The 11,916-nt window shown below is 39.9% G+C and overlaps 1 protein-coding gene across 4 annotated transcripts in view; it reads right to left on the bottom strand.

Moving 5' to 3' along the window:
- Positions 1-311: 311 nt before the first annotated feature.
- LOC139106128 (telomerase-binding protein EST1A) overlaps positions 312-11,916 on the bottom strand; it is a 40,856-nt gene continuing 29,251 nt past the window's right edge. For all 4 annotated transcript variants that reach the window (XM_070662677.1, XM_070662674.1, XM_070662675.1 and 1 more), the window contains exons 20-27: positions 11,140-11,252; positions 9,535-9,638; positions 9,146-9,319; positions 8,783-8,989; positions 6,168-6,330; positions 5,146-5,366; positions 4,104-4,185; positions 312-3,689 (exon numbers count right to left, since the gene is read on the bottom strand). In XM_070662677.1, the coding sequence (XP_070518778.1) occupies positions 3,553-3,689; positions 4,104-4,185; positions 5,146-5,366; positions 6,168-6,330; positions 8,783-8,989; positions 9,146-9,319; positions 9,535-9,638; positions 11,140-11,252 (1,201 nt within the window). In that variant the 3' untranslated portion in view covers positions 312-3,552. The remainder of the gene's footprint in view (positions 3,690-4,103; positions 4,186-5,145; positions 5,367-6,167; positions 6,331-8,782; positions 8,990-9,145; positions 9,320-9,534; positions 9,639-11,139; positions 11,253-11,916) is intronic.

The following is an 11,916-nucleotide window of genomic DNA, read 5'->3' as shown; positions in this document are numbered from 1 at the left end:
CCGGGTTGTGTCGGCAGAGGTGCGAGATGCGAGGAATGAGCGGGCCTCACAGAGGAAAAGAGAGAGAGAAAAAAGAAAGCAGCGACGAGAACAGTAGATAAAGGAAGAAAACAAGAGAGAGAGAGAGAGAAACTGCGAGTGGTGTTTTACGTTTGCGGGAACGCGCAACGGTACACGCCACATCGTTTAGGAATCCGCGAATACTTTAAATGGGAGTAAATTCCTAGACTTTTTACCACATGCACGGCGCAGTATAACGAGACAGACGTGCGAGAAGGCGTTGAATTCAACGAGAATGTACGCGCTTAGACGACCGTTTATTTCGCGATGATGTAACAAGGTAGAACTTTCAATTACGAATTAATACTTAAAAAAACGCAAGACCAAAAAAAAAAAAAAAGAAGTGTAGAAAATAGCGAATCTGACTACAATAAGTAACGTTTTTATATCGGAATTGTCCGATCGTGATAAGAAACGGGTACATACCTCTGCGGAGATCCCGTAACGGTGTCTGTTGTCGCTCGGTGGCTTTCGCGAAAAACGCACCTATCGGCACACACGCCTCGCGTAAAAAAATAGTACTCGAGATGACTCGGACGACCTTAGCGCGCACTTAAGAGAAATACCGTACCGTCCGCGCGCGTGGACCATCGACGATGAAGATATAACGAGGTTGAACACTGAAAAGCAGATATGGTGTTAGCTGCAACGGCGGCGGTTAGCGTATGTGACATTGTCTTGATGTGCGTCGAATTTCACACGTAGCGCGCACGTAGATGTACCATGAAGCACCGGTCGCGGAGGATTGAGGGGATCAAGACGGGGAAAGTCACGTACGCTAGCCTGCCGTCGTTGCAGCGAACACCATATCTGCTTTTCAATTGAACTTGTCAACGGCTCTATCACAAAACGAGAGTTCTCACCGCGTGCGTAATTTCGCAAACTGAGTGACAAGCATGTAGGTTCGATCTAGAAAAAACCTTAACAGTATTTCTGGCAATTTATAATTAATAAAAGAAAAATAGTAAAAAGCATATCTTATATACTAAATATTATATAATTACAAAAAGGTACATAATAATGTAATAACGCTAATCTCAACTTTTTATTGAATATTCAAAGTGGTAACACTATTAGCAGCGACATTTCTTATAATATGTAATAAACGATTAGCCTAAAATTTTCTGCTTTCGTAGTGTCATCTTTATAGTTAATCCCTTTTTTTTATTTTTCTTTTTATTATTATCTTATCGCCTTGTCGGCAAATATCTTTCTCTTCAGGCGGAATACAAATAGTTCGCGATCTTTTACCTCATCACATAATAATACACGTACACAGATTTATGAGTACATAGATTATCGGAGATATTGCGAGAATCTAGCATAAAATCGGTGACGGGTGGGTGTATTTATATATGTATAATTATATATAAAGGTGTGCTTAAAATTATATATAATTACATATACCTATATACAATATGGATATAGGTACCATCGTAAGTTATCTCGGAAGTGGAAGGCGTCGAAAGAACGTGCCACGGGAATTTCGCCTGTCCACGTCCGAGATAAATCGATTTTAAAAATCACGACGTCTATCTTACGTCAAACGTCTACCTAAAGTTTTCAGGTGTTTTGCAATTTTTCATTCTCATTCTCTCTCTCTCTTTCTTTCTTTATACCTTTTCTATTAAGCACGGGCTAACGTGAACTCGATCCCGCGAAATCCGATTCGAGCAGTCGACTACTACTCGCAAGATCGACGTATGCAATTTTCAAGTTGAAAGACCAGAGTGAGCGAAGGTGAAGATATATTACATCGAAATAATGGAAATGAATTACGATGCGTCGGGGACGGATAATCTTACCGAGGTGGTTTATCTGTGAGTAGTGTCTATTGCACCGCTATGACTATTGCAGAAGAAAAACTATTGCGACGATATTGTAAATATACTTGTGTGTGATATGCCCGAAGTACAATTGCAAACTATACCCTGATTTTAATCCCGTACTAAGCTAAGTATTGTAAATCATCGCTAAACACTTGGCTCGAAAACCGATCGATCGCGCGTAGTCTGCATTTTCGCCAGAATCGAATTTCGTTAATTACTGACCAATGATGATTAATATTTCGAGTATACAATAACATATAACAAATATTTTCTTTTTCTTAAATTAAAACTTTTGTTCAATAAACTTTATAGAATTTAAAATCGGTTTAAGAAAATAAGTGTTTCTCGATAATTCTTATTATACATATATTCGCGATTGCGAGACGCATTAATAAAATTCGTATAACCACGCGTGCATTTCTTGTACAGTGATATTAATTTTCGAAAGCGATTTTTTTTATTTTTAATAATATTTCTTGAAGATAATCGTCGATAGACGACAATCCAACACGCGATCAACGATCACGCTACGCCGATTGTCGTTTTGATCTTGTCGATAACTCCATCGACACGCAATTATTCATCAGATAACAAATCGCTGCTAATGATTCACTTGACAAGTTAAAGGTAATGACGTTAATTACTCGAACGGTGATAAATGGGAGAATCGCATCGTGGAAAATGTCACGGTTGACATACGCGAATAAAAAGACACGTTTCTCGATTGCTAGCAAAACGAAGACGCGAAAATCGCCGTCGTTATTTTAAACCACACGTACAATATAAAATTTTTACTAACGTAAAATAATTGTAGGCAAACAAAATTATACAAAATCGCCTAACCGCAATAAACGGTCATTATTAATTAAAAAAAAAAAAAAATTTATAAATAGTGACAGCACTTTAAAACAGTAGCGCTCTATTATTTTTCCGTTTTCTTCTTTCTTTTTTTTTCCGTTTTCTTCTTTCTTTCTTTTTCTTTTCTCTTTTTCGAAATACGTCTCTGTCAGTTGATCTCTCGATTTTACCTCGGTGTACGCCATGGCTGTGAACGTCCTGGATTCAACGTGTCTTTTGGACCGCCCGTTACACAGGCCCCGTGTGAAAGGACTCTCTTCGGAATTTTTATCTCCGCACGTTCGAGATACACGGAAACAGTTAGGGGTACAAAGTAGGTAGTGTCACGCTCGTTCTCGAGGAGCCTTCGAACGGCATTACGTTTCCGACAAGTGAAACGGCGAGCGACAAACACCGGAGCCTGTTTCTTTCCTCCTTGATCCGTGCTTCATTCGCGATCTTACGCCACCGCGCGCGCTTTGCTTTTTCTTTCATGAAAACTCGCTTCTGCTCGCCACATCTCGCGGTTTCTCCGTGACAGGATTAAAACGTTGAAAAAAAAAAAGATTACCGCCGGGAGACAATCTGCATGCTCAGTCTGTGGTAGCGAAGTCGTATGCGATAACAACGTCGTGGGCGTACAGTTTGACGATCGATCGGCCGCGTGGAGGATCTACGACGTCGGCAATAACGTTCCTCTTACTTTTTCTACTTCTTCCAGGTGCGTTTGGTCTCGTTTGACGTTCGGTTGTACTCTCGCGCCGCAGGAACGCGGGAGGTTTCTTGCCAAGTGAAAATCGGAGTTTCGTGATCACGCCGCGCTGCCTCAACCGAGCCCAGCCCACTGCATGAAATCGGGAACTTCCCTGACTGGCACGTCCCTGGCCAGAGCCTTCACCCTGAGGTTCCGGTCATCCGTTAGCAGAACTACCTCCCGTCTCAAGCGCCTTGGCTGTCCCTCGTCTGTGGGAGCAAAACCCGGGATTTCCATTTTTTTTTTTTTTTTTTTTTCCCCCTTAATTTATTTAATTTCTTTATTGAGCTTTAGGACCTCCCGCTAGCTTTTTTTATTCCTGTTCCGAAAGTCTTTGATAAATTTAAACTAATAAAATATTGCTTCTCTAGATCTCCTTCGGCGAAGATAGAAAAGAAAAAAAGGTTTCCTCTAGGTATCCTTTAATAAATCTAGGACGGAATGTTCTTGGGTAAATTTAGATTCCGATCGAGACGAAAAAAGCATTCTCTTCGACTAAAAAATTTAAAAGGGCATCATGAAAAAGCATGTCTAATATACGACGTAAATTAATCATATAAAACAAGATAATAAATGGAATGATAAAAATATATCTCGCAGTCCATGGGCTCTACGATACTTACCTGCGTTTGCTTGATCTTTGATACTTCTGCAAAGACTGAGGCACGTAGTTAATATCCTGTCGTCGTTGCGTGTCAGTCCGTCCTAGAACAAGATGATCGAAATTCCGAATATACCGTCGAAATCGGCGGATGAGTGCGTGCTGTTTAAGCAACTTAACCAGGCGGTTAAAAGCAGAGAAGTGTTCGAACTCGGAACAACTGTCGTGAAAATTCAATCTTCGTTTTGATCACTAAAACTGCGCCGGGAGAAAAATAATCAGGCGTAACCCGCGAATGCAGAGAGAAAAAAAAATACTTGGCACGTACACCACGTGGGTGTTCTCGGCTCGTCATCATAACATTCGCGCTTCGATGAACACCGCGCCTACCTTTCTTCGCTAGCATTGATCTTTGGAGCGACTGGTTTGTACTATAACGTGGCTACTTTCTATGTGCAACCGTTGGAATCCCATCGACTAACTGTCGCGATCGATTCGCTTTATCGTATTGCTCATCACTGCATACCCGCAGGTGTTCAGATAAAAAAAATGCAATAAAAACAATCCCTCAATAATATTGTGCAAATTAAATATAAAAAAGCGCGCATCAAAGTGCTCTGCGCATTGGAGAAAATTTCAGAAATGGTTAAATGTAAAAAAAAAAATAAAAGAGTCAGATAAAGAATTGTTTATCAAAAGTTCTACTACGTCTTGTAGCCGCAATCAATGATCGGTCGAAATTTGCCTTTTAAATAACGCCTCGACACAGAGAATACTGTTATATAATCCCTTAATAATATTGTGCAAATTAAATACAAAAAAGCGCGCATCGAAGTGCTCTGCGCATTTGGGGCGAAAATTTCAGAAATGGTTAAATGTAAAAAAAAAAAAATAAGAGTGAGAAAGTAAAGAATTGTTTTTCAGTTCTACTACGTCTTGTAGCCGCAGTCAACGATCGGTGAAAATTTGCCTTTTAAATAGCGCCTCGACACAGAGAATACTGTTATTTAACAGACGAATGTAAGCGTATCAAATTGTTAAGCTTTGTCAGGGTTCTCACTTACCTTGTCGACGTCTTCCTCGACCGTGAAAGTGCTGGATGAAAGAACGGTGCCCCTCGTGGTCAGACATCGGATCGCCGGATTTCGACTTCTCGCGAAGGCTAGTGCCGCCTTGGCATTCTCGGCTACTCGTGCCACATGCTCGGGATTCAAAGTTGCTCTTGACGCTGGAGGACAATCCCTCGCATCGGCGCCTCGGGCTAGACCCTCTAGTTCGTTTAACACTGCAACAAAGCGTATTTCCGCTCGTTAAGCAAGCGCGAAAAAGCCGCGACGAAATATTCGCGAGCGCGTCGCGTGCGCGCCTTGCGAGACTAAAAAAAAAAGGATCTGAATTAATCACTATTAAATTGATTACGATAAAAAAAAAACTTGAAAAATTAAAAGAAACTACACGAAAAAAAAAAAATTAATTTGCAATTATAATACGTGATTATGATTCATATAATATACTGCTCAATTGACGTACCACTGCTTCATAATTATCGATAATAAAAAAATTAATTTTACACTAATTAATTTTTTTTATTCTTGATTAGAAGATTGAGAAGGTGTTCCCGGTCATTGTGTAATTTTTAGATATCTCACAGATGGGATTTTGATATGCCAATAACTGAGTAAACGATTATAATAACTCGTTACAAAGAGATAGATTCTGTTAACACTTTGCAAAATTCTGCGTTTAATGAATAATTATTTCGTATCTGTTATATTTTACGGACAGAGCATGGCGAGTTTGTAATATTCGATAAATCAAAGTTCTCCTGATATGGATGACTGATAATTAAAGGCACGATCTTTATTGGTCGTATGCACTTTTAAAAAGAGAAAAAAAAAAGATTATTAATTTGAACCATATTATAGTAACGCATCCATCTTCTCTCAAGATAGTCGATAATCGTCGATCAAGAAAAAATAAAAAAAAAATAAAAATATAAGATTGGGAACCAAACGACGCACGTCTATCTCGCATCGTCGATTCTTTTTTCATATTAATAACATATTAAACTTTTGTTTTCACTTACCAACGAGTGGCACCATGAGTGTGTAGATTGGCTGCGCTCCGGAAATGGCTCTTACGATAGTTTGTAGCTGTTGCAGATAGTCGATGAAGCAGTTAGTGTCGGGCACCAGCTGTCTCGGTCTCACTTCAATGTCCACCGACACCGAAGACTTTTGCAGAATTTCCTGAACACATTAAACGCACATTCCAGTAACGTAAAAATATAATACATAATATATCGTATAATTTGAATAAAAGTCAAAATAATATTACGAAATAATATATTTAAAATGTTAACGCAATTAATTAGGCAACGATAATTAAAAGAGATAATACTGAGAGAAAGAGAGAGAGACGACGATTTACATTTTACTTTCAACTGCAAGTTTCATTTCAATTTCTGTTATTGCGCAATAATAAAAAATCAAAATCTTTTCGAAATCAATAGCCAAGTAAATTTTATAGTTGAGTAATCGTCTCAATCTGCATCCATCTTCGTGATTCTCATCCTCGTCGGACAGAAACGTGCCACATCTTCGTGCGCATTACACGCACCTTCTACCAAGAGAGAAAAACGAAAAGAGAAAGAAAGAGAGAGAGAGAGAAAGAGAGAGAGAGGCGCGCGTGTGCGTGTAGCGTGCAAGATGCAACGGAAGACGCATTATCTTCCAATTGAATCCCACGAATGCGGATGGTGCTTCGCGAAAGAGGCAGTGGCGCGCACGGAACAATATCGACTAGGCAGTATATACCCTGGTGTGAATGCCAAGTAACCATTGTCGTAACAGAAGCTACGGACTATAATGAAACCTCCAATATTGTTTCGATACATATCATTGACCGCAAGCTTATTTATTCAAAAAAAAAAAAAAAAAAAAAAAAAAACACGATAATTTCTCTCTGTAATAAAGAGCTAGTTTCGAGATATTTGTAAACTACTTCATTAAAATTCAGCAAAGTATTCGGTACATGTGTTATCTCGGTTCATTAACATATCCTCAGTGGCGATTTAAGGTGTTTACCGTCGTCTACAATTTTCGACCGGAATAATATATGCAAAAGTAACCATTGAATATATCAGAGCCGTAAATCTTCTCTCACTTTCTATTTCCTGACATTTTTCATGTAATTGCAATTTAAAAGTAATTAAAAAAAACATTTAAAGCTTTTAACTATATTTCTCGATTATTTCATCTTTAAATTCATGCATTAATATACCAAACATATTTAAATCTGAAAATTATACCGAAAGTAAAAAAAGTAATAAAAAAAAAGAACAATCGCGCGTGTACAGGATCTCCGACCAACCTTTGTTACCTTTTTTTATTCGTGAAGAAAAAAAAAATCGCACTGGGAAAGATAAAGAAAGTACGCGGCCGACCACATGGTACACACGAAATCCGGCTCCAACCAGGGGTAAGATAATAAATATGCAAAAAGGAAGAGTTTCGATGCCGTAAATAAAAACGGCAGGCTTGCGTGCTGCGCGAGAAGTCTGCGGTGAGAGGATTGCGCGCGATCCGAAATAAAAGGACGCCAGGGTGGTGTAACAGAGGGTGGAGGAATGCGAGAAGAGGAGACAGAAGAACTGCATTCTTCATCTTCGTTCGCAAGAAGTCGAACGCGTATTGCAATCTCCTAATTCAGTTCGACTTAGCTAAGACGGTTGCGTCTAAATTGCAAAAAAAAGAGATTGCTTGTAAATTGCCCACTAGATAATAAATGTAAAATTGCACTGTGATAAGTGTAGAATAGTAGCTTTACAGAGATAACAGTTGTAAGAATTATATTATTGATTGAGCGAAGAATGTAATCGTGTAGCTTCACACGTAAATTTTATAAAAGTATAGTAGTGGATAATATATATATTTTTTATTTTTTTATTGTGTAATCGGTGCTTCGTTAATCGCGCAAATTATGCCAGGGAAGCAACGCCGAATCAGACGGAAGGTAGAAATGCGGCGGTTAGACAGTCATTCGACAACGATATTCGCGTAGGACGTCTGGACATCTCTATCGGAAGACCGCAAACTAAATTTGGAAGCGGCGAGATTCCTCATCGATCTCAAGCTCGTTCGAACGCTATTCATAGCGCGCAATCCTCGAACGATCGACTGTTAAAATTCACTTGCATTTCCAAATAATTCGGTTGAGACAAGCTCGAGCAAAATTACAAAAATATTCCCGCAACTTAAAAAATTCTTCCGCCAAGAATTCAATTTTTTTTATTAATTAAAAACAATTATTTAAAACATAATTACGTGTTGAATTTATACGTGAAAGAAGCGCGACAATTTTGGAGAAAATTCACATTATCGTGGAATAAAATCCTGAAATGAGTTTGCATTCATTTTCCTATTAATACAGAATTCATTCTACACGCGCATTCATGCCGGCGTAAAAGTTTTATAAACGGGAATCAAATACCGATAATTAACTTTGTCAGAAACTTCCACCCTTGTTTACTTAGCGCCGTAATGTTCGCCAGTTAATACGCGATTTTAATCACGTACCGCGACGTAACAGCATGTAATAAGTAACACTTTATCGCGCCGTATATCGTGTAGACAAATCGATAGATCATCCCTGGCTGCGTGCACTGCCTGGGTATCGCTATAGAATATTTTAAACACTCACCTGTACCCGCTGTCGATGCCGATCTTGTTTCCGTTGCCGCCTCTCCAGTTCTTCCTTCCTCTCGATCAATGACCTTATCTCGACAGCCGCCACGGTAGCCGTCGTATCGTCCGACACGTTGCCGCAAGAGGGTAATCTTCTCGACGTGGAAATCGACTCTTCTTCCTCCCCCTCGCTATAACTTTCCACTAGAAGCTCCGAGTCGCTCTAGAAATTAAATGCACATGGGTATACTGAATTAAAGATGATTATTTCCTTTATTCTTCGTTACAAATTAGAAATTTACGAAGCTTTGTTTTTAGAGAGAAAAAAAAAAGAAAAAAAAAAGAGAGAGAGAGTGCATTTACGACAGTTACCACGTACCTGTGTCGGCGGTGAACTCGGTGAACTCGTGCTCGAAGCCTCGACCACGGAAACATATTCGCTAACACCGGTCTCGCTTTTCTGCAATTTCAGCACTGGGGTCTCCAAGCCGCACAAGAACACTTGACCGAAGAAGAGGATCTTGCTTATCCTGAGGCACATCTGAGCCACTTCCTGAAAGCACAAGTTTAACCGTGAAAGTCGAGCGAGCGCACAGATATCCCGGTATTACCCAGATATACTAAATATCCTCTTAGGACTGAAGTATCTCGAAATACATGCGGGATTCCGTTTTAAAGCTTAAAGTTTGTTGCGAACAATAAAAGCGCGTGTCCTGCAGATATGTATATCAGCGCAATTATCGAAGTACGTAACGCAATGTAAATTACCATATCTTCTGTTTTCTCCACGTAGCAAGGGTCCTGAGGATTCAACATAAGGGGAGTGAATCCGGCCAGGGTGATATCTTCCGGTAGTTTCACGAGCTCCAGGTCTAAAATCAAATGTAGAAATTCAATACATTTATGTATGAGGATCGATGCTCCTTATAGAAAGTTTAGCGGCCGTGCCAAAACGGATCCTCTTTCAAAAGTGTACGAATAAACGCGAGGAATTTGCGTGATAAAGCATGAAGATCACGTATCGCGAAAGGAGCTCAAATGTTTATGCAGTACAATTTAAAAATTAATGAAATATGTTTAAACCCGACGTTAAAATATTTTATGACAAAACATGAGTATTAACATTTGAATTTAAATGAATAACACCAAAAACACTTTAAATGATTATTAATAAATAAACGAAATTAATTGCTGACGACGTCGGGCAAGCAATTCCAGCGGCGTTGATAAAAACCCAAGGTCGAACTGCAACTTCGACCAAATTTATTAATCCCAGTCAACCGTATCATTGCATCCACGCCGATATGCACGTAACGATATTTGCAATGAACCACGCATATTGCATCCGCACATATGTACTCGGTTTAGAGGTAAGTGTACCGCGAGCAAGGACGCGTCGTGAAACTGGAACGCTCGTTTCCAGGCGAGCGGACCCGTTGGAAGACCCAGTTCGAGACCAAACTCGCGATCGCGTCTCATTGATCTGTCGAAAATGGAAAAACCCGCCGTATTTCGCTCGCGGAAATCGCGCGCGCATTCGCGACTGATTACAATTACTCCTCTCGGTCGGCGAGTGATCAGCTAACAAACTTGATCATAGACTCATTACAGAGCCAATGAAATAAAAAGTAATTTTATCGACGGACAAAGGAATTTCACTTGAATATTTTTGCGTAGAAAAAGAGAATCATCTTTAAACATTCGAGGACCGTAGGTACACAATATTTTTCTCGATATAAAATTAAAAATATTTTTATTATTAAAAAAAATTTACTCTAGAATAATAATTATCGTCAGTTTTAATAGATGTGTAGCTCGGAAAACTATATAAAATCCGATCGATAAGCACGAATCAAAAAATCTGCGCGAAGCCGAGTCGCCTGCGCGGCGCGTACAAGTGAATGGGCTTCGAGGCAACGCAATTTGTGTATTCATAACATGCGCGCGGCATGCATATAGTGGCGATGTAGCTCGCACGCACGCTGAAAGACCATTGGCCACACGCTAGTAAACGGCTGCAAGAGAATGGCATTGCAGTGGTCATGTCGAACGTATTCACCGTTACGCAACCGTCGCGCCAGCTATCTACGGGTCAACAGACCGGGCACCGACTTCACCGACTTCGAGGAACGTGACTTTTTCGATTAAGCCTGGTCCAGGTCAGGCGAGAATCGCTCGTGTCTCATCCGCGCGTTTCGATCAGCGGTCATTTCTCTCGCCGCTCGCGCGCGTTTAATCAGCGCAAATATCGGAAAAACAAAAAAAAGAACAAACGTTAACGATAAGCAGTGAATCTTATTAATTAACCATCGGCGATCGATAACGCGCGTAGTAATTATTATCGTATAAAAGACAATCGGCAAATTTGCTTACCTTCCTCGCGGTCTTCCGTATCCTTGCCTTGAATCAGAGTCATTCTGGTGTAATTTAATTTCTCTAGGAGATTTACCATCGTCGCTAATCTACTCCACGCGTCTCCCGGTGGCCTGTAACAAACAAGAAGATCAAATTAAAACTTATCCAAGTACCGTAAGATTCATTAAAAATAGCTAGAGTTCCAAGAGATCGCTCACGATCAAAAGTCTATCGTGATTTGGCAAAACTTGGATGAATTCGATCGCTTTTCTAATACATGATTCAAAACTGAGAGCGAGAAAGGAATTCGATAGTACCAAGGTCTAATTCTTTTCACGTGATTAAGCCGCGCTCGCTCCGAAAATTGATTCACCAATTGAATGATTTATGATCCACGTCATATTGTATTTAAAATCGCAAGAGCGAGAGCCGCGATGATCACTGCACGACTGATTCAACGGCGTCGCAGAGCCGGAAGTTTTTGGTAGGCGTTGCTAGATTGATCTCTTCGTTCGTTATTAATACGTAGTAAAATTACGGAAAGTCCCGTGCTCTTAGAAAGAATTCGGGTGTCAACTTACGAATTGACTGACGCCAGACCTGAGATAAAGCACGCGCAAGCACTTAAACAAAGAAAATAACTCACTAGCTTAGCTGAAGAGCGATCAGCTTGCAAGAGTTCTGAAAAGAACGAAAATCACGCTGCGGCGATATGTGAGAATTTTAAATGCTTTTTCTTTATGTTGCTAGTTTCTAAACACATGTGTCCAACATTGAGATAAAACAATAATTTTT

Source organism: Cardiocondyla obscurior, linkage group LG10 (assembly GCF_019399895.1).
Source record: "Cardiocondyla obscurior isolate alpha-2009 linkage group LG10, Cobs3.1, whole genome shotgun sequence".
NCBI classification, from domain to species: Eukaryota; Metazoa; Arthropoda; class Insecta; order Hymenoptera; family Formicidae; genus Cardiocondyla; species Cardiocondyla obscurior.
The sequence above is the reverse complement of the archived record's forward strand: the minus strand, read 5'-3'. Positions and strand labels throughout refer to the sequence as shown.